The sequence below is a fragment of the Trachinotus anak genome, unplaced genomic scaffold (assembly GCF_046630095.1).
Source record: "Trachinotus anak isolate AG129_WGS33_773 ecotype Australia unplaced genomic scaffold, CSIRO_AGI_Tana_v1 ptg000003l, whole genome shotgun sequence".
NCBI classification, from domain to species: Eukaryota; Metazoa; Chordata; class Actinopteri; order Carangiformes; family Carangidae; genus Trachinotus; species Trachinotus anak.
The window spans coordinates 14302204-14325215 of NW_027273854.1; the positions used below are offsets into that span (position 1 = coordinate 14302204).

Sequence of the window (23012 nt, forward strand, 5' to 3'; positions counted from 1 at the left end):
TAAAAAACATACAGTAGACAAGACAAGGAGTTAGGGCAGAGCATGAGTTAGAGGCCACTGTTGAGTCTTGCATTGCTCAGTCATGCATGAACGTCTCTTGAAAGTCTTATATAATTGTCCCAGTTGGTGGGAGGAGGAGAGACCAGACTCCAGCTAGGCAGCACTGAGCCACTGACAGCGAGGCAGGAAGCATGCTGATGCTCCAGAGCGACCTTCTGAAAGCAACCTAATATCTAGTCAGATTAACAGATTGCATCTCAGGTGGCTTATAGAGGCTTTGCAGACATCTGTTAATAACGACAGCTGAAGTTTTGATGGCTCATTGGACATCTGACTGTGCACAAACAGTTCAAACAACTGGACTAGAAATATGTGAAAGATAGAAGTTACGGGCCCATTCTTTAATGCATAGCCAAAAGTAAATGGTCAGATTAATTAGATTCTGTGTCCAGAGTTACATTATTATTGCATAATGCACTATTGCTTTGATTGTAAGATGGCCAGGTAGTTTGGGTTGATATTCACCCATTATCTGACCTGGTATAGTGTAACATGTTATGTGTCATGTTATGTAGTCACATTCGTCATTACTTAAAATAACTAATAATTTATTTAAAGTTTTAATTCAAGGACAGTTTTTTCAGCTGTTCTTTAGACCTCCAATATGGCTGTCTGACAGGGGTGTAATGATTCTGCAAATCGACATTTCGGTTCATACCTTGGGTTTTTGTTAACTTAACTTTTACCACAGATCTTGATTGGAAATAGCCACGTAACATACGCAGTTGGGATATGATAAAATAGGTGAAATATGTAATATTTACAGTAGAAGCTTGCCTTAACTTTAAATAGAACAATACTTTTGTGATTTACATGTATTGTAGTCTAAATTGTGAAATGAATGGTTGGAGGGTATTGGTGGTTCCATCTTCTGGTATCGTGACGTGAGATCTCAGCTTCTGTCTCGGTTTCAGAATCGTTACACCCCTACTGCCTGAAGTTGCTTTACGTCACCTGAAAACCCACAGGGGCAAAACGAAACACAAAAATGAGAAAGAGTCAAAAAACAAAGGTTATTTTATTTGCCAGAATGACGTAGCATATGACCATGGAACTGCTGATATGTATGATGTGTGTTGATATTGTATGTCTCTCTGTGTGTGAGTGCATATAACTGTGGAGAAAGATCCTTTCATTTAGAAATGATTCTTAACGGTGTGTTCAGACAGAACATGAGGCAATTTTATGTTATGTATGTTAGTCATGAATTTGCCCAGGCCAGTACAAACTGGAGAGAAGATGCATCTGCATGATTTGAAAATATTTTATCTGGTGCAAAAAAAGGGCTTTATAAATCCACTGCATAAATGTGCAAAGATAACAGGAAAAATTAGCTTAGAGCTAACAACTGGTACAGTCACTGTTAACCCGTGATATTAATAATACGAGGTGAAAATTTCCTTTGTGTTCTGTCTGCACACCTTAAGAGTTGCTGTTGCAGATTTATAGGTAGACCTGGTAGGAATGGAAGGTATAAACTATATTTCAGAGATCTATCGACCTCTTGGATAGCTTTGATCCAAAGCAATTCAAAAAGGGATACCTGAGAATGACAAAGTCAAATTTGTATTTGCTCCACCATATTCAAGAGCTGCACAGCCGTTATCTGTGCTGTGACACAGCTTACCTACCAGGTCTGTCTGAGGAAGCACGGGATACCAATGATTCAAGCCCTCAAGGCTGAAAGTGATGCTTTTTTGAGCCAGGTTCTAGTAAATATTTCTGTGACTGGTAGGGTTTAATACTGGTATACAGACACATTTATTCAGAATCCATACATTTTTCCAACAATGCCCTGTGCTCTTGACCCTTGGTGTCCCTGCTGTGTGGATGTACAAAATCTGCAGGCAGAAACCTGCTGCTGTGCTAACTTGTCTCTGTAATGACTGTTGATTTCTTTCTTGTTTTTATCTTTTCACATGCTTTCTTTAAATCGTCTACAAACTTAACGACGATCTACCGTAATCTACTTCGCCCCACCCCTTTCTACCCCCAACACCTACTACTTCCTGCGATCCCATCCAATCAAAATGCACTATGAATCCTCTGTGTCCACCCATGACAACCGGCTTGGTCAATCTCTCTGGTTGTTCTTCGAACCAACCAAAAATCCAAAAATTTGCTGCTATAAACCATATGTCTGCAACATCCACATGTAGATGGTTTGTAATTTTTTGGAGATCTTATTTTACTGCATCTGTTTTAATTGCATCCCAGCCAATGTTATGGCTGTGAAATGTGCATGCTTTGCTTGACCCCCACAACCCCAGAACCCTAAACTCTTGAGTGAGCTCTAAATTTGTAGAATTTTCATTTGTCACCAAGTTTACTAACCTCTCTGCCAGTCACTGTATCAATATGCTGTATATATATATATATATATATATATATATATATATATATATATATATATATATATATATATATATATATACTTTATATTATTCAGCCATAGAGCCTACCCATACGGTGCATCCTTTACAGAAAAAATGTTTTCAGTTTGTAAAGGATTGGATTCTTTAAACTGGATTAGATTGCTACATCTATCCATAGAGGTGAACCATTCATTGTATGCACATATTGAAACACCCACACATAAGACAGTGACTGGGAGAGTGTTTCCAGTAACGACAGAGTGAGTCCAAAGCTTTGCTGCTGTCAGAGGGAACAAGTGATGCATGCCGCCTCTTGCATGTCTTTGTCAGGAACTCTTTTTTTCACAACACACGCACACACACACACACACACACTCAATGTAATACATGCTGTACTGTAGATGAAACTTGCATGTGCCTGCTGCCAGTCCCTTTAAAGTACTTAGAGTCTCAAACTGCCATCTTTTGTTCTTTACTGTGGTAAATGGTTGAACTCTGTATTATATCACAGATTTTGTATAACATTTTGATAGTAATTTGTATATTTTTAAAAACAAATAAAAAAAATGGAAAAGCTTTTTTAAAAATAGAATTTAGTTGTCAGATAGAGCTGACAGCTCAACTTCCACCTAATCAGACTGAAGAGAACCTAAGAAATTCACTAATTATTATTCACCTTATTTGGTCCTTTAACCACCCTCTTGCTCTTATTTGGCTGTGACATCACTACAGTATGTCACATGACTTTGGCAGCCAATCAGATGGCACATCAGCTGCCACAGATTTGCTGCTTTGCCTTTTATTAGAACACATCTGCATGCTGTGTGCTTGCTTCATTTTTAAAATATTGCATATTTTGCCTTGAGAGAATTAGTGCATTTGGTTGTCCTTCCAAGAAAATGTCCTGACGTCCCTGCACTTTTGAACAGTCACCACTCCTATCACAATTACTAATACATAACCCAATTGGATGAAACTAGTTAGACTTGGATGATTTCCTTTCCCCTGTGTTGTTTTGTTTGGTTCTGTCCAACCTATATGAAACGCTTGTTGGAGCCTTGCTGATTTGAGTTTGGTTTGCTTTGACTTGGTTGGCTCCTGATTCTTTCATTTGTATTGAGTTTGAATCCACTTCAGTTTGAGTTTGACTGTTTTTCTTTTCATTTTTTTTGTTTTGGATGTGTAAGGAAACTTGTTTTGCACTTTGCACTACAACTAACTTTCCTTTTATTCTGACCCCAACTCCTCCCTCTCCCTCTCTTCCATCTCCCTTTATTCCTTCCTTCCCCTTCTCCTTTACTTTCCTATCCTCAACATTCAATCCTAATCCTCTCTACACCCCCTCTCTTTCTCTCTCTGTCTCTCTTTCTCTCTCTCTCTCTCTCTCTCTCTCTCTCTCTCTCTCTCTTTCTCCATGATTATATTGTGGCCATGCTGTAGAATAATTTCATCAACCTAAGTTTCCTGAGGCTGTTCAGGGCAGCTCGTCTCATCAAGCTACTCAGGCAGGGAGAAACCATCCGCATCTTGCTTTGGACCTTCGTTCAGTCCTTCAAGGTTTATACCCAACTATACAGCACATCACATGCACACACAGGAAGAAATTACATGCTTTCACATGTCTGAATTTTACAGACACACACACATCTAATGTTGTGTGTATATACGTAGGTGCAGTCTTATATACCATGCACAGTACACTCATATGTATCAAACTTAACTCCAAACGATGAATGTCTCTCTCCACAGGCGCTGCCTTATGTCTGCCTCCTCATTGCCATGCTGTTCTTCATCTATGCCATCATTGGGATGCAGGTGGGTGAGAGCTTCATGCTAAAATGTGCTACAGTGCATTTGGGATACATTAAAAATGTTTTCTGGGATAATGAGGAGGAGGAGGAGGAGGTATAGAAGGAGAATGAGGATGATGATAATGGTCGTAAGGATTTGGTGTGTGACAGGAGGTGAAAGGTTATTTTGAAAGCAGCAGGAATAGTATAGTTAAGTTTCAGAGGGTTATTCCAAGTTTTTCGTGCTACATTAGAGGCAAAGAGGTAGCTCTGGTTTTCAGTGGTAACAGTGTGATTGTGTCCGGCAGCTGTTTGGGAATATTGCTATTGAGGAAGACGGAGAGAGTGCCATCAACCAGCACAACAACTTCAGGACCTTCATACAGGCTCTAATGCTTCTCTTCAGGTGATTATGTGTGTGAATGTGTGTGTAAGCATCTGTGTAATGTCAGACAGTATTCATTTATCCCCATGCACAGCTGTGTCTGCCCTTTGTATCCTCTAAACAAAAGTATGTTTTCTTCCATAGAACCATCTGTAAACCAGTTACAGTTTTGGTTGACTTTAAACTCGTCAATGAATCCTTCATAAATCAACAAATCTTTTCGTGCATTTTTAGGAGCGCAACAGGGGAGGCGTGGCATGAGATCATGCTGTCATGTCTGGGGGGTAAGGAGTGTGACCCCCTGTCTGGGAATACAGAGCCAGAGTGTGGCAGCCAGGTTGCCTATCTCTACTTTGTTTCCTTCATCTTCTTCTGTTCATTCTTGGTGAGCACATACTACACAATCCCAACAGCCTATCACCAATCAGAAAGCTTTACATATATCAAATATTTACTGTTTTGCATACATGTGACAACATGTCCATGAGTTTATAGGAAATTGTATACAGTTAAATCCTGGCTGAAAATGTTGTTTTATGAGAAAGCCCTGTTAATATCAGTATAACCTCCTCTAGCTCTTCAAGCAGGGTACTGTAAATCCCAAAAACTCTCACTCTCATTATGCCCTTAATATAAACAACGACCTGATCAGATATGTCCTTCTGCAGTGTCTCAAATTGCAGTGTCTCACAGCATCACTCACAGTGAAAAATTAGTAATTCAACTAAACATGTTCAGCTTCTGTTTCTTAAAATGTAATTATTAAACAGGCGATTTAGTGACATCAGTTTAGATTTGTTCCACTTGCAACATTAGCTGTTCAACTTTCTACTTGTGTATGTGTGTTTTTCATGCGCGCATACGTACAGATGCTGAATCTGTTTGTGGCCGTCATCATGGACAACTTTGAGTACCTGACTAGGGATTCATCCATACTGGGACCTCACCACCTGGATGAGTATGTCAGGATATGGGCGGAGTATGATCCTGCTGCCTGGTGCGTGGTAATGTGCATGCCCTCAGGGGCACATACACACACATACAAAAATATGTACTTGCATAGAACTACTTGCACATAGTGGATTTGCAAATGTTGTCGAATTTGAAGTCAAAAGTTACATCCCTAAACTTGTCACATTTTGTTTTTGTTTGTGTACAACCACACAGACACTGTTAAGACCTCACACTCACACATCAAATGCTTCATTGTATGTTTCTTGTACATGTTTTAACATCCTTATTCACACAGAGCAAGCACAAGTAAAGACAGAGAATGAACAAAGCACAGGCGTCAAATAGTTAATAGCTGCAAGGGGGCTGTTACGGATCTGAGTATAACCTCATCAGGCATCTGGTTATCTCTTTCACACCGTACAACCCCTCCCTCCTCCTCCCCTCACTCCTCTTCCTCCCCTTTTCTGTAACTGTCCTTACACCCTTAAACCCTTTTCCCTTTTCTGGAATCTGCATACTGCCAAAAACTTCATGTGGCAACATCTACACTCCAAACAAAACTCCCCTGTATTATTCTGTAGCCTAAATATCTACTGGAGACATGCTAAGTTTCATGGTATCTGTATTCCAGTGCCTGTGTGTTGCCCTCATGCTGTCCTGTAGACTGCACATAGACTGCTCTAAACAGGAAAAATGGGAAAGGAAGGGAAGAAGAAATGAGAGAATGGAGTGGCAATAATTCAATTTACATAAAAGATATGTGAAAGATTAAGAAAATGAAGATTGTCATAGAAAATGAGAGATATAAACAGCTGATTGTAGATCTTCAAAGGCTAGATTTATCTACAAAATGCACAAACACAGTTTGTAGGCCTTAGAAATCAATAGAGAACTTTTAGAAATGTATAAAAAAAAATGTGAGAACTGCCTCTGTTGAAACTAACATGCTATTTTTCAACCACTACCTTACTGACTGTGAAATGGACACCGCTGCACAGGACGCAGGAGACAGGGAACACAGACACATGGCCGACACTGAACACATATTTAAGAGGGAGGCAATCTGCGCCCCACAAGCAGCTATTAAGCATTTAGCTGTTTACCCGAGCACATGCTTTTCTACTCTGTTAGCAATTCCTTAATTACATTGTGCACACATCCAGTCAGGGGTTGGACTGGAGAGAAGAAGGAAAGGGATGTCACACGAAGGAAGGGAATGGGAAAAAAAACATCAGAATAGAGGAGGAGGATTGTGGAAAAGTGAACTTGTATTGGCAGTGCTAAGGACCACATTTAACTCTATTGTGGCATGCTGTTATATGTTGTCTTTATTATTTGTGTGTATGTGTAAAGTTTGCATAAGTGCATTCAGGTGTAGATTTGTCAAAATAGTCTGTTATTTATAGTAAATGTATTGTAAGATATTTTCAGAAACTGTGTGTACTTGTCAATCTTGTGCTCTTCCTCCCAATGTTCTCTCTTATTTCTGGATATGTGTGTGTGTGTGTGTGTGTGTGTGTGTGAGTGTGTGGGTGTGTGTTTTCCTGTGTGTACATGTGTTTCTTAACTCCCTGTATTCTTCTTGCAGCGGGCGCATTCATTATAAGGACATGTACAGTTTATTACGAGTTATCGACCCGCCTCTCGGCTTAGGCAAGAAATGCCCCCATAGGGTGGCCTGCAAGGTTTGACTTCCATTCAAACAAAATCTCTCAACCACACTTGCTAGCCACAGCATCCAGGAATGGAGTGAATGCCGCTTTATTATTTCTTTTTTTTTTTTTCTTTTCTTTTTCATTTCAATTTTACAACTTCTTTTCCACCATTATCAAATTGCATTCTGAACTGCTGAGAGAATGTGCGGGACAATGCAGACACCCAGAGAAGCATGTGAAATGCACTAAGTGAAATGGAAAAAAAAATACACATTAAAAAGTTTTACCACATTATAAAATAAATCATTCCTTTTTTTATTATTTTTCTTATGAATATTCTTTTCTTTTGCTTGCTGTGGAGCCATGGCTATAATGTAGCAAGCTACGGTTGCCCACTGTAGTGTTGCATTGTTCTTGGTTTTTGGGGGTTGGGGGAAAGACAGAAACTGCATTGACACCCCTCCCTCTTCCTCCCCTCTCTCCTTGTCTGAGCAGGAGCAGCTTGGTGCCTGCTGTCAAGCTCTGCCCTGCTCTACATACACACACACACACACACAGACACACACACACACTCAGACACACATACGTATGAACTGTTGTCCTGCTTGCACAGAATTGTCTTTTGATACCACAAGAGACGATTTACTTCTCTTCCTCCTGTTGTCTTCCCTCCCCTCTGTCATTTACTCCCTCTCTTTTTTGACATGACAAATTGTTAGAGAGTACTGTAGCTCATAGAGGAGCCACACGGCCACAGTATCTCCAAAATCAGCCCAATAACATTGTCTTTCTGTTGTTTTGTTCTTTTACTTTGCTTTGTTCCCTTTCTCTCTCTCTCTCTCTCTTTCTCCCTCTTTCTCTCTCAATCCCCTCTCTTTTCAACTCAATCCTCTGATCAATGGTCTCCCCCATCTCTCTTTCACTGCCTTTTTTTTCTCCCTTCTCTCTCTCTCCCTCTCTCAATATCTCTGTCTCTCCCTTTTTTGTGCTCTTGTTAACGGGGTGGTGGCACTGACTGATGATGCAGTGGCAGGATCAGTTGCAGGGAAATGTATGACATGCTGAGGCACATGTGTCCTCCACTAGGCCTCGGGAAGAGGTGTCCGGCACGGGTGGCCTACAAGGTCAGAAAGGACCCTATCGTCACCCAAGTCTCTTACGGGTGTTGGGGTGGGGAGGGGTTTCGGGGTGTACGGGAGGGAGGGGCCAGGGATTGAAGCGCTCAACGTGGTGTAAACTTTAGTGTCGTTGTTTCTTTGGTTCTGTTTCTGTTTCTTTTCGTGGAAAGTGGGGGTGGGCTGATCGGTGTTGTGGCGTTGTGTGGTGGTGTGGGACTGTGGGTGGAGGTAGCAAGACAATCAGGTTGCAGGGTTAGGTGGGTTGTGTATCCACAGGAGGGGACGAAAAGAGGGACCTTCTCAGCTCGTTTGCACCGCGTACGGTGGACACACGAGCTCATTTACACAAACACGCACATTACAGTCAATAGTGTTCAATATTATTCTGCTAATAGAGGGACTTGAGTAAATGTATACATTAATGCAACTATTTAAACACCCAAGTACAAATATATTAATTAATTAGACAAACATTTCACACATGTAGACACTGCTAAAGACACACACTCTGACACAGAAGCATGCGTGTGCAGCAGGGCTCGGAAGGTCCGCTAGACTTATGTCCTCTGACTCGTTCCATCCTGTGGATGGGGCAGACACACACATTTACACAAAAACACACACAGAATTAGGTCATATAGATATTCTGTGTTATTTCTCATGGTAGAGAGAGCAGAGGGGCTTGTGTAAGTGATGTGTTTTCCACAGAGAGCCTTTGGTTGCCATACAGAAGCAGTTCTTTTTCTGTCACCCTTCATGTAGCAGCTCCAAGCCCCCAAGCAGCCTTTTCTATCTGCAAGTCCAATCTTCTCTTTGTCCTTTGGTTCTGTCGTCAATGCAGTTCTATTCTGTTTCCAGCCCCCCTACTTCATCTCTGCATATTGCTCCCCTCCCTGCACATACACACTCCCTCACCTGCCTTCTGCATGGCCGTTAACCACCACCACATCCTCCCTTCTACACACATCCCTGTCTGTCATATAAACAACACAAGCACAGTTCATTGCACACAAATTGTTATTGGAATAGAAATATGCAGAATGATATCAACAAACTTACCTTCATGTTACCACATATTCCTGTAACTCCTCCTGTGATCGGCTTGACAGAATCATGACACATCATTGGCAGATCACTGTGAGCCTCAGGGGGCAGCCGGCCAAACAGCCTGTAGGCACAGGAGATCACTCCATCGCCAACCATTGCTTTGTCCCCCCTCCCTCTCCGGCAGACCTGGGGAAAATAGTACTGACATGTTATATTATTTACGGTTCCATATGGATGAGTGATCTAAAATGTACTATTTAACCCAGGCTTTTGCAACTCTAGCTGTTTCTTTCTTGCTTCTTTGTTTTTACCCCAATTCCTGCTCCCGTCCACCCTTACATCATGTGCTCTCTTTCTTTCCTTATCCTCTTAGTTTCACCCCCAAACTTTTTTCCCAAAAGCCTCCTCCCTGAACTCAAAGCTAAACCCTCAGTCTCCCCCTGCTCAACAACCTAACATGCTTTTCATGCATGTTTTTGGCAAAACCTCCCAATCATCTTAAACTGCCCCTTGATAATTATTACTGGAACAATTATCTAGAAAGTCACCATCTCTGTGTTTATGCCCTACCTTCCTTACCACTTGCCCTAAGCACCTTGCCAATGAGAAAAAAAACCAAACCTTACCTTTGACCTTCCAACCAGTCCACAGAACAATGACCCATCCAGCTCCACTGCTTTTAACCTTCAGTCTTCTCTGTCCTGAAGAGAGACAGCAGAGCCTTCAGGCAGGACCGCTTTCTCACAGACACAGCCAACTAAGTGTGGTGATGTTTCTCTCTCTCTCTCTCTCTCTCTCTCTCTCTCTCCATTGTTTTGTCTTTTGTTTGTCTATTTTCAGTCACCTTTTCTCTGTACATGCTCCAGCTCACAACCTATTGATTTTTATTTAAGCTTTAGCTTTCCCTTTCAACTATTATATTATGTATTTCCTGCCAGAATAAACATTTCTTTTCACCTCATATTTCCTACATACACTTGGATTATGGTCACCTGAACAATCATGTATTTTAGCACCAGAACAACACTTCCATGGTGGCCTTTTTTTTTTTGTTTGTTTTGTTTCTTCCTCTTTCTTTTTCCACAGAATGCTGCTCTCTCTCACCTATTAACCTCTAAGCCTGTGCCCATTTTTCACACTTTAGACATCGGATGATTAGTGATAGAGCTAGCTGCTCTATTGTTTCAGCCTAGCCCCATCGTCTACAAATTTTCTTATCCCCTCCAAGAACAGCCACGTTAAAATAACCCACAAACTCATTTTAATGTTGTCAGCAGAGGATGCTTTCTGTGTACGGCTGCGCAGCTGCTTGTCCTGTGAGGCATATTGTGTGCGCATCGCATGCCGCATGAGGGTGGGATGTGCAAGAAGGGTTTGAGGGGAATAGAGAAAAAAAAGTAAAATAAAAGTTTTCATGGATGGATTAAAGGAGAGGCATTCAGTTGGGATGTGGGGGGAAGCATGATTTGCTGCATGTCTGGGTTGTCGCCGTCTTCTGTCACCAAACACACACGAACGTCACTCTGTCATCTGTGAGTTGGTGTGTGTCCACGTCTCGTCTGTTTCTATGAAAAACCAACAAGACCTGTAAAGGATCAAACCAATACACAAAAACAAAGTGCTCCCCTCTTCCTTAGATCGGTCCCTCAGTTGTTTTTGGTTCATTGGTTTATCAGCTGGTCTCTGTTGTTTTCACTGTGAACCTCCAAACCTCTAGGGGGAGCTGTGGATAATAGTAGCTGCTGCTCGGCCTGTCCTCCTGTTGTCTCAGTGAAGGCTCAGTATTGCAGATTTAAGCAGCTCTACACAACGTCAAAAACATGCATAAATAAAACAGCAGTGAATATATAAGTCAGGGACAAATATGGCTATGCATCTTCATTAATTACCTTGTCACTCACAGGTACTGTCATATCAAAAACAGCTTAAAATCTTTGAATCCCTACATGTGAATTTGTCATCACCTCAGCACTAAAACAGTTGTTACAGGCAGACATACCCGAGTCAGAGCCTGCTGCAGATAGTATGCACCGCTCCCTCAACCTCCTTTACCCAAACCCCTCCCCCTTGTCCCCACTCCCTCTCACCCTTCCTGCCACAAACTCAACGCCCCTACCCCCCTTGTCACCTGGAGGTTCCACATACATGCCACCCCACTTACTTCCCAGTTTTCTCACCGCTTACCCTGATTGGCTCTCCCACAGAGACTGCTCCGTATGGATCTGCCTGTGGCAGACGACAACACGGTCCACTTCAACTCCACTCTTATGGCCTTGATCCGCACAGCGCTGGACATCAAGATCGCCAAGGGTACGGAAGGTTTGGAATCCCTCTTTCCTCCTTTGGTCCGATTTTCACATGCTTTCTTCTCCGTTTTCTTTTTTGCCCCATGCTGCAGTGCTGTCTGATATTTCTGTGCTGTGAACCCAGACACCTCCAGCTCTTCCTGATGCTTCTCCTGTTGTATCTTGAGTACAGTGTGCTTTTTATGACAGTAGATCATGTGTGTAGCATGTTGCTAAGTTGTGTGTGAAGCTGAAGGTTGAGATCCTGTGGAATCAAGGTTTTCTCAGCCTGTTAGGAATTGATCATAACTATTATTATTATCTTACTAATTTCTTCTGTCTGTGTTTGTTTTCATGTTTGTGTGTCCTGTCTTATACCTTTTTATGTCAATATGAATGGGTATGAATGATTTGTGTGTTTGAGTAATGTTCATTTTGTGTGTGTGCATGTTCATGTGTCTGGATTTATCTGTGTCTATGTACTTGGGCATGGATGTCCGTGTATCTGTGTATATTTCTGGATGTGTGCGTATGCGTGTGTTTGTTGAAAATGCCTAGGTGGTATTGACAAGCACCAGATGGACGCAGAGCTGAGGAAAGAGATGATGGCAATCTGGCCCAACCTCTCCCAAAAGACTCTGGATTTGCTGGTTACGCCGCACAAGTGTAAGTTGCAGAGTGTGGGTGCAGGCGCAGCAGCAGGGCTTGGATGCTGCCACCCCGTGCCACCCAGTGCTCCAACGTTGTTTCTCTTCACGCCACCTGAGGACCGCTTCTCTCAGCCAGTCTCTGTCACTGCTGCACCCTCTGAATCAGCTGGCACATCACCCCACACGTGCACACCCACATACCTGTAATACATGAAGACTGTACGTATATGAGCATCAAGAAACACACCCTGACAAAGCAGATGGGACTCCTAACAAGTATTGTGCAGTTAAGATATGCACATATGCTTATACACATGGTTTTCGTGTTTGACACAAAACAGCTATACACACACACAGACACACACCACACACACACACACACAGACACCCCATCCTTTCTTTCAGCTACAGAAACCGCCACCAGTTCTAGACCCCACTTGTCTGTGCCTGAGATCAGAGGGTGCCCAACTATAGATCAACTCTCTATAGATGTCTTTTCACTCCAGGGGCAGTCGGCTGTGTGCACTAGATGGCACTGCTCTACGTGATAGAAAAATATTGTATATTTTAAGTGTTAATTACACTGAGAACAAGTGCACAGTCCTAGTTGCACAGCGCAGTAGTTGCTTTTGATTGCAGAGTGCATGATTTTTGCTATCAATATAGCTAAGAGCTATAAAAGCATAACATTTGCAACCAACCAAGTCCATCCAGGCTGAACTGGACATCACAGATTTCCTCATATTTCCTCATATTATTTTTTCATATGGTTTTTAATGACTTGGTTGATTAAATTTGTGTTGATTCTTGTGATCACATGATTACAAATTCCTGGAGATGGTGCATTTTGTTTTGTTGTTTGGTATTTAATACCAAGCATTATCTATATCACAATGCAATGCTTTGATTATAAGAGTTTACCGGTGACAAATATCTATGCAATATAAAGTTACACTTAAGTCCTTTTCTAAAGTAAGATAAGGTTTAAAAAAAATAATCTGTTTGTGAAAAGACCAATTGCTCAATGTTCATGTGTATGTGAGATCTGTGTGTGAGTGCAAGTGTTTTCCTGTGTGCATGCCTCACCCCTTTCTACCATTCCTCGCGCTCAGGGTCCATACCAAAGGGTCTAATCTTGCAGGGTAACTTGTCATTCTTTCAGCAGCGACAGACCTGACAGTGGGGAAAATCTACGCTGCCATGATGATCATGGAATACTACCGCCAGAGCAAGATCAAGCGCTCACAGGCTCTTCGTGATGAGCAGGTATTTGCTGTCTCAAGGACAATGACCCTCCACTCGACCTGCATCTGACCCTTTAAAGTTAAAGGCAGACTGACGTGCACTGAAATCAAGGCTGCAGGGATGTTGCCCCATTCATACAAGCCTGGGCTGTGACAACCCCTGTCCAGATCAGGAATGGGTCCTCAATCAGTCACCTAAAGATGGCCTGTAAGCAATGTTTCTTTGCTAATAGCAAAACACTGCTGCCATCTGCTGGGCAAACTTTGTTACCTATTATTTCACAGTAATTTTAGCATTGGCTATTGAGGAAAAAATGCAGACATAATTCATTAGCAGAAAAACTATCACAAAATTTGAATTAGTAATTTAGGAGATTTATACCTACATGCAGTTTTTTGGCAGCTGAAATGTTGTCACAGCCCCAAAGGTGCCTGTGTCTTAACATCATGGGACCCCTGATACTGGCTCATTTTGCTGAGCTGGGTTCTTCCTTGTGTGGTCTGCTTGAAAAGATACTATACCTCCTCACTCCCCATCATCCATGCTTGTAACCTTGGACTGTTAGCACTGTGCCCTATCCTTTAGTTAGCACCCTGCCCCTTGATTAAGGAGCTTTCACTGACAGAGATCAGCACCCACTACATTCATTTACCTGTAGTCCTTCTTATTGCATGCTGAAGTGATTGAGATCATGAGATCAGATCTTATTTGAACTTATATTTAATGGTCCTTACCAGGTTTATGAAGCCAGCTTTGACCATAAACATTTGCATGCTCCTGAAGACACTCATCAACCTGTTTTTCTTTTTTTTTATTACACATGTTAAGATAGTCACATTACCTCTCAAACATCAGATTTGCTTTCTCATATACCCTTTTCCTTCCTCCTTACCTCACAGTCCTCTGGCCTCATGCAGTGCTCCACACTTCAGCCATTTTCTGCCCACTTACCCCACTTCATTCACCCCTCTCTTCTTACACATACTGTACATCTCCTATCCCCACTCCCCTCACTGCATTGCAGGCTGCTGCATGTCTTGACCTGGGTAGAAGGAAAGGGCTAACTTATGTTGTATCAACACACAGTGTGAGACCTCTGCTGTGTTCCACTATCCAAAAATGTCAGTAGTACAGTTCAAAGGGTTGAATGTGCTTTACAAATTGTACTTAGACACATGGATGGGAGGCTTGCCACTGTTTGAATTTGAAGAAATGAGAGGAAACATGGAAAATAAAAACATTAAAAAAAAAAAAAATCAAAGTTCAAAAATTGGAAATTTGGAATGTGAAAGATTTGACATTTCCTGATTGTTATGTTTTTTTTTAACTTGCATGTACAGAAGGTTAATGACCACTTTGAAATAGGGAAAAGTGGTCATTAGGTAGCACTGTTGCAACTTCTTAAGTGGATGCCTAATAAATAAATGACTGAATGTAGCATTTCATATTTGACTTGTTCCATCATGCATTTCAGCTGCTGTATGTTCCCCTCCACAGGATTGTTGCAGTGTTTATCTGCCATGATGTCCTCTGTCCCTGATCTGAAAGAGGCCCCTCTTTGATTGCTCCCCTCTTTATCACTTCCAGTTCTCCCTCCCCTGCAGTGGAAACATGCTTTCTTCTGGGTTTTTTGTTCTTTATTTTTGGAAATGTGTTTTCTTCAGCTTTCTCTATCAATATTGCAATATTTAAATCCATCATCAGATGACAACTGATCATCAGATGAAACCCAGAATGATTACTGATCATTCTCTTTGATCTGGCCCTGAGCCACTGAGTGAATTCCACTTCCTGTTTGGGCCTTATGAAGCAATCCAGTGGTTAGAGTCCTGCACCTGGATGCCTCACTGGGTTTCCAGGTCCCAGAATGAGTCCATCTCTTTCTCCAGCTAACTGCTGGGCATCAGTTGCTCAAGAGCACCCCATGTATACCTCTTCCATCACGTCTTTTGCCTTGCATTGCTTCAGCCAACAGGCCCCTCTCTACATCCCCTCTTTTCCTGCTCTGCCCGTTTTCCCCCCATTTCCCTGTCAGTCTGCCTGATAGCTGGCGACGGCCATGTTGTATATCTCACACAGAATCGAACGCCATTACTGTTTCAGCGCGTGGAGCCACCTTCCCCCGCCCAGGATGGGGGCCCGGGTCTTAACAACGCCCTCCCTCCTCCTGAGACAACAGAGACTGTCAACAGCCTGTGAGTTGGATGTTGTTGGCGTGTTTGACTTTACAGGAGGTGGTTTGTTGAAAGCAGTTAAGGAAGGTGTGTGTGTGGGTGTACTTGTACTTGCTACATAGTAAGGACCAAACAAAGTATTTTACTAACAGAGTGAGGACATTTTAGGAAAGTGAGGACATTTTGGCCGATCCTCACTTTTTGAGACACCTTCAAATCACATTTTGAGGGTTAAGACTTGGTTTTAGAGTTATGGTTAGAATTAGGTTTAGGTTAAGGTTAGGGTTAGGGTTAGGCACTCAGTTGTGATGGTTAAGGTTAGGGTAAGGGGCTAGGGAATGCATTATGTCAATGAGTGTCCTCACAAAGATAGAAGTACAAGTATGTGTGTGTTTGTGTGTGTGTGTTTGTGCTATAGGCCAGTGGAGGGAGGGCTCCCGGAGAGCCATTCATGGGTGACGGCTCGTGCTCAGGAGATGTCCCAGAAAGCTGGCAGCTGGAGTCCTGAGGGACACCCTGAGGATGGCCTGGGAAGCATGACCAACTCCCAGGTAGAAAGATCACACACTCACACATACACACACACACACACACACACAGGCCTACATAACCACCAGCAAGCACACACACACACACACATATACACAAACACACACTCACACACACTATACCGTTGAAATACCTCCCTGTCATATACCACGTTTGTGTGAACAAGTACAAACACTTGATGCATTCAACATTTGTTTTGACTTTCATGTCATTGCTACCAAATGAACCAAACCCAAAGAACCGCTGAGGACACTTTAAAGGTAAAATAAACTATGATCATCATGCAGTTACAGATTGCAGCTCCATCTCTATGGACAGCAGTGTCCCTCTTAGGTTTGTGCTCCTCTTCATAATAACTGAGGTTAAAGTAGAAACAAATCAGGGCAGTGACTTGTCTCTTGTTTTACAGTCCCTTCCAGTCCAATCAAATATCATCAATATTAACTTATGCGTAAGGCTGAGGGTAGACTGGTCAGCAGTTTCTGCATGTACTGTATAAGCTTCTCTGCAGTAAATAAATCTTTGTTAAATGTCTATTCATACTCATGAATGTGGACTGGACAACTCTTCATCACATGAATAACAGAGAAAATCTGCCCCCTCTCTGTTCCCTGTCCTTTGTGTGCATCAAATAGAGAAGTTGAGATCTCATACTGTCCCATCCTCGCTGCCTTGTTGCCTTTATAATTTCTCAGTAGGTCATTCTCATTTCTTGCAGTCTGCCTTACCTTGATTCCTAAGTTACCATTGATCTAGTGTTGACCTTTCTTTGATTGGCTCCATCTCTCAAACCTGTGTTTCTTTGCAATTTTTTAATCTTCTAATTAATTTGTCCTCCACCGTATGTTTCCACATTTCATTCGGAGTCTATCTCGCCTCTGTCCTCTGAGTGGTTCGCGTCTCTGTCCTCATGCTGTTAAACCTCTCTGCTTGTGGACCTCGTGGAGGGGCTGACAGGTCTCTGTATCAGTCAGCCTCATAACATCGCCACTTCTCCATATCAATCAGCAGAGGTCTGGAGAAGTTTAAAGTTGGATAGAAGAGAGTGGCTCTTGACTTCTTGCAGACCAGTTTGAAGAATAAAATACTGTTAACTAGATACACATCAAATCAAATCAATCCATTAATAGTAAAAGCACTGCCCAAACACTAAAATGTGTGTAATGAGATGACAAACTGAGTCAATGAGTAGCAAGCATATGCTGCAAGTGGTTGAGCAGTTTGAGTTTGTTTTATTTTATATTTTATTTGTAAGAATTAATTGACCTGATGAAATAGCTGCTGCTGCATCTCAGCTACTGATTGAAAAAAGGTCCACACCTCTGCAGCTAAGCAAGAAAGGGCCAAGCCAACAGCCCCAGCTGCCAGATTCAGCTCCACTTCTCAAGGTGAACTCCACAGTGTAACGTATGTGCACAGGAAGATTTGCATGGCTGTGACCAAACCAATCAAGGTTGTTCTCATTTTAACACAACCTTATTTACTACCTACAATGTATCAGTGCTTGCACCTGGTCAACATTATCATCTGATCAGCTGTTTTTTTCACATATCCTTTGGGCTGCATATGATTTTCCTCTCAAATCCATTCCTGCTGTGACTCACAGGCTCCTCCATCTGGCATACATGCCATCAAACAGAGAATCTTCACCTTCCAGTGAGTTGAGCCAGCATTTGCTTGCAGCTCAATTTTTGACAGCAGCCTCTGCAAACACAAAATTAGATTTTGTTTGGAATATACTCACAGTCGTATTCCTTTTTATCCCATTCATCCCACAATTTAAAACTAATACAGCAAAGCAAGAAAAAAAGGCAAAGGCACTCACCATACACATACTCACCAAATTCTCCCACTGACTACTTTTACCTCTCTGAGACCCTCAGCTCTCTGCTTTCTTTGGATAACAAACTTTCCCACCTATCCTCCTACTCCCTGTCAGTTTTCATGGCAGCCAGTCACACCATCTCCTGCTCTCCTGCTCTGTTTGCAGACGGTAGAGATGAGAGAGATGGGGCAGGATGGTTACTCGGATACTGAGCACTTTCCACCAATGGAAGGCCATGGCAGGGCCGCTTCCATGCCCCGCCTCCCAGGCGACAACCAAGTGAGCAGCATTCTCACTTTTCCACTCTCTCTCTATTTTTCCCCATTGTGTATGTTCCTCATCTCCTTTTGTTCGAAAAGATCAAATTCACAAAGGTCTGACTCGTTGCTTAGAGACTTGCTGCTGTGGTTACTTGAATCCATGTTGGAGTAAGTTTAGCACAGGGTTCAGGGGATTTCTGGAAAATTTAAAGCCACAACTGACAAATGCCTACTATGACTAGTTTGGTACTGGGTCATTTTAGCCAAAGAGCAGCTGGTAATGTGACTACCATCATATGAGCCATCCTGTCATGACAGTGTTTCTGGCTCAAACATGGAAATGTTTTGCTGAAATACTGAGCTCCGAACTTGAATTCAGAGGGACCACAGCGAGGCAAAGTCAGACCTTCTGTTCCTTTTCCTTTTTTTTTTTCTTCTTCTGCTGTTCTCTCCTTCTCTTCCTCTCATCCTCCCACCTGCATGGAGGGTTTTAACTGTGGTGGTCGTCCCTTTTTCCATCTAACACCCTCATTCATTTTATATAGTTTCATGTCCCTGTGAGTGCTCTGGTTGTCATACACACAGACAGATCGACATATACACGTGAGCGCGCGCGCACACACACACACACACACACACACACACACACACACACATACACAGATAGATGCAGTTTACGCCTTTCTTTTCCCCCATTATTTCTTCTTTTCTTGTCAAAACCGTGATTTATTTATCTTTTGTTGTTGTCGTTTTTTGTACTAAACTGTCTCTTCCTTCCTATGAAAGGTGCTGAACTCTTTTTGATTTTTTGGGGGCTTGTTTTTTTTTGTTTTTTTTTATCAACCAGGACTGGAGCCAGCCTGGCATTGTGTATTACAAATGTGTTTGTATGTGTGCGTGTGTGTGTTGTGTACGGTACGTGTTTGTGCTGCAGTTTTTCTGTGCTCTCACTGTTCTCTTCGCCCTGAATCTCACACTGTTCCTGTCACATTGCTGTCTGCCAATTGAGTTGATTATAATTGTGTGTGTGTCTGTTTGTGAATATGCATATCCATTTGTGCGTGTATTTTGCTGATTGTCCTCATTGCTGTTGTGACCGTGGTGCTGTTGACTGAGCATTTTCATGGTGACCTTGTCTATATAACACTGTTTTGGCGCCAACCACCAGTGTCTGTGGTAAGTCTTTCTCTCCCACCTTCACTGCCGCTGCGGTGTCTAATCAGACTCTCTTTCTCTGTCCCTCTCTCTCTCTCTCTCTCTCCCCACTCCATGGTTGCACCTCATCTCTTTTTGGGTTAAACCTCCAACTGACACTCTTTGGTTTTTACTTGTACTCCTCTGTTTCCCTTTTCTTTTTTCATTCTGTATCAATCCATCCCTCTCTCCCTTACTTTTCTCCTTCTCCGCTTCCTCTTCCTCCCTTCCTGGCTCTATATGTATGCTCCATGTGTGACCACACCCTTGGTGTATTTGTGGCTCTGTGCGTGTGTGCGTGTGTCTTATCTGTGCTCATATAGCAGCGGAGGAGAGGAAAACAACGTGGCAGTAACCTCAGTGTATGTACCCTGTCTTCCCTGTCTCGTCTCACTCTCTCTCTCTCTTCTCTTTTTTCTCTCCCTTTCACTCTCGCATACTCTTAAAACTCCTTGTTTCCCTCATTTGTCATGTCTTCATGTTGTGTCTTTATCATTTCTAGGGCGGGGGGGGGGGGGGTTCTGTAAAATTTATAAGGATAACCTTTTTCAGCATGACCAACTCTGGTGCCAGCCCAGCTTCCAAGCTGATCCCAGCATCCTTAGCTACGTCTCTTACGTACTTAATGTAGTAGGTTTGGAACTGGGCTGAACTCTGCACGTCCCCTCTTATCATCAACACTCACTGCCACTGTCTTGTGGCCTCTGTCTCTCTCCCTCTCACTCTCTCTATGTCTCTCTCTCAGCTGCTGTTGCTGCTGCTAGTGCTTTGTTGCTTCATGTCTTCATGCTTCTGTGCTTGTCTATAATGATGTTCTCAATGTTTCCCCATCTGTGTTCAAGTCTCCATTTACACCTGCCCACCTGCATGCAAGAAATTTGTTTAACTGTGTGTGTGTGTGTGTGTGTGTGTGTGTGTGTGTGTATGTGTGTGTGTGTGTGTGTGTGTGTGTGTGTTGTGTGAGTACAGAGGAATGATTTGGGTATCTGTGTGTGAGAATGGATATGTTGTTGGGAATCTCAGTGCTACTCCTGTGAGGCCGGATAATCTGGTGTTTTATACACGCCCTGTTGTCTGCCAGTGAATAGTCTAATACACAGTAACTGCCAAAAGGATCTAGCACTGAAGTAGCCTGATATGGTTTACATGCCCAGGTCAGCTACTTGTGGCACCATAGGCTCTGTCCTGCTGTCCTGTCTCAGAGCATGAGGCCTGAGCACTGCAGGAGAAAGTTCTCATGTGAGCTGAGGACTCAGGACAACCCCTATGTGCCTGCATGGCTGGAGGAAAGCACGCTGAGACAGAGTAGAAATAGTGCAGCCTGGAATGTGTCATGTTGAGGGGGTTTACTGATGGTGAGGATGGAGGAGAGTTGCAAGTCGTACTGACCCTTCTATCCCTTTTTTTTTCTTTTACAAAGCAAGTTACAGAAGCATGGAAGGCATGGCCGTTTGCCATCATCTCTTTTATTTTCTTTCTCTTTTTTTTCTTGTATACTTTCTTATTCCTCTGCATCAGGGGTCGGCAATTGCTGTAGCTTGAGCCCTGACTCAGGTTTTCTAAACATTTGTGGACCAGTGCATTTTTATAGGTGCACTTACACTATGGTGTTAATTCTTATTTTTTGAATTCATCTGGAAATATAAGAGATGAATAATACTGTTTGGTAGGTGCATCAGTCCCCTCGTGGGATAGCAGTAGTCAAGGTTAAGCCTAAAGCCTCTTAAATACTAGGGCTTAAAGTTCTGATGAATGTGAAGGATCAGATATCTATCTGGCTGATTCATTAGGTCTCTGTTAACCGAGTGAAAGCTGCCACTATAAGAATTTATATAACTAACTATAAGAGACATACCTCTCTCTGTCTACAGTGAGTAATCAAATGTAGATTTTTAATGTGGTGGAATTAAACGTATATGAATTATAGAGGTAAAATGTAGTTTAATTTGAATGGTGGTATCTGTTATTTATCTGGTAACTTTAATAGACTTTGTTTCAGCACCAGGAGCTGTTCACAATTTAAACCTGTTCAGTACACTGGTGCAGAATAAGGGATGACTTTGAATATTAAATGCATGATTAAGACCATTTTAATTGCTGTTTATATAGGATTCATATATTTTTGCATCTATCTACAATGGTATTTATGAAAATTGCAGGAAAATTATTCTCTTGTAGTGGCTAAATAATTGTGATGGAGGGCCAAATTAGGCCCATTGGCTGCTTTTTGCCGACCCCTGCCCTATAAACTGTATACATTGTCTATATTTTTGAAATGGCATGATTGAAACAATACTAATGTGGGAGTGTATGAAACGGGGATGGGAAGAAGGGTGGGGGGGCTTGCATACAGTTCAAGAAACGGACGCCATTCACACACATGCACATAGATACATATAAATAGTGTCTCTTACCCCATAGCTCACAGAAAACACCAACTCGACAAGCAAAGGAAACACCTCTCCTTGCCTCTTTCTTTCTCTCCTTCCTTCCCTTGGTGGTCTCTCTCTCTCTCGCTCTCTCTCTTAGACCATCAATGACAGCAGTCCCATGAAGCGCTCAGCCTCGTCGCTGGGCCACAGCAGGTCTGGGCGTGGCCACAGAGACAAAGGAGGGGCAGACGACTACAACATGGAGCGTGTAATACCTGAGGAGGGGAGAACTTCCAGACACGGACACCGACGAAAAGACCGGAGTCATCGGGCGTCTGAACGGTCTCTCTGTCGTTACACGGAGGCTGACACAGGTGGGCAAGACTGCATCTCTACACAAACAACCATAGATATAGAAAGCAATAATGTGGTTTTTGACAGATGCTATTTCAACACAGTTGCACAGTGCAGAAGCAACATGATAACAACACAGGAACACAATCTTTCCTTTAAAAATCAAATGTACTGAGTTGTGTGCACTTTTTGCTTTTAAATGTTGTCATATTGTTATGTTATATCAGAGCAATCTTTAGTGTTTCCACCACACTTAACCCCAATGATACCTGTGATAAACTCCACCTTCAGGCCTGGGCACAGACCTGAGCACAACCACCCAGTCAGGCGACCTCACATCCAAAGACAAGGATCGTGACAGAGATCGTGGCCGGTCCAAAGACCGTAAACACCACCACCATCACCACCACCACCATGGCTCTGTGGACAAGGAGCGCTACGTAGCAGAGCGAGGGGGCGAGTTCGGACACAGGCACTCACGTGACAGAGAGCACGACCGGGAGAGGGAGAGAGAAAGGGACCGGCGCTGGTCACGATCGCCCAGCGAGGGTCGCGAGTGCATGACACACAGACAGGTGGGCTTCTTGTATTGCTTGTATTGCTTCCCAATACAAAATGCTGTGGTGGAACACATTTTCGGTGTTATGCTGAAACACAAGGGCCTCTAGTTTGATGGTGGGTAATTGGTGCAATCTGCCAATGATACCCCGGTGGTAAAGA

At 42.7% G+C, this 23012-nt stretch overlaps 1 protein-coding gene across 12 annotated transcripts in view; it reads left to right on the plus strand.

The window, feature by feature from the left end:
- The window catches only part of cacna1aa (calcium channel, voltage-dependent, P/Q type, alpha 1A subunit, a), a 64167-nt gene that overhangs the window by 35510 nt on the left and 5645 nt on the right, over positions 1 to 23012 (plus strand). For 3 of the 12 annotated variants that reach the window (XM_071473958.1, XM_071473968.1, XM_071473969.1), the window contains 14 exons: positions 3876 to 3992; positions 4185 to 4250; positions 4534 to 4631; positions 4845 to 4995; positions 5480 to 5607; positions 7153 to 7249; positions 11589 to 11703; positions 12228 to 12335; positions 13482 to 13585; positions 15644 to 15759; positions 16157 to 16289; positions 18278 to 18391; positions 22096 to 22312; positions 22584 to 22867. In XM_071473958.1, coding sequence (XP_071330059.1) covers positions 3876 to 3992; positions 4185 to 4250; positions 4534 to 4631; positions 4845 to 4995; positions 5480 to 5607; positions 7153 to 7249; positions 11589 to 11703; positions 12228 to 12335; positions 13482 to 13585; positions 15644 to 15759; positions 16157 to 16289; positions 18278 to 18391; positions 22096 to 22312; positions 22584 to 22867 — 1848 coding nt within the window. Of the gene's footprint in view, positions 1 to 3875; positions 3993 to 4184; positions 4251 to 4533; positions 4632 to 4844; positions 4996 to 5479; positions 5608 to 7152; positions 7250 to 8246; positions 8344 to 11588; positions 11704 to 12227; positions 12336 to 13481; positions 13586 to 15643; positions 15760 to 16156; positions 16290 to 18277; positions 18392 to 22095; positions 22313 to 22583; positions 22868 to 23012 lie in introns of all 12 variants that reach the window. The other 9 variants (XM_071473961.1, XM_071473970.1, XM_071473966.1 and 6 more) reach the window with 8 other exon arrangements.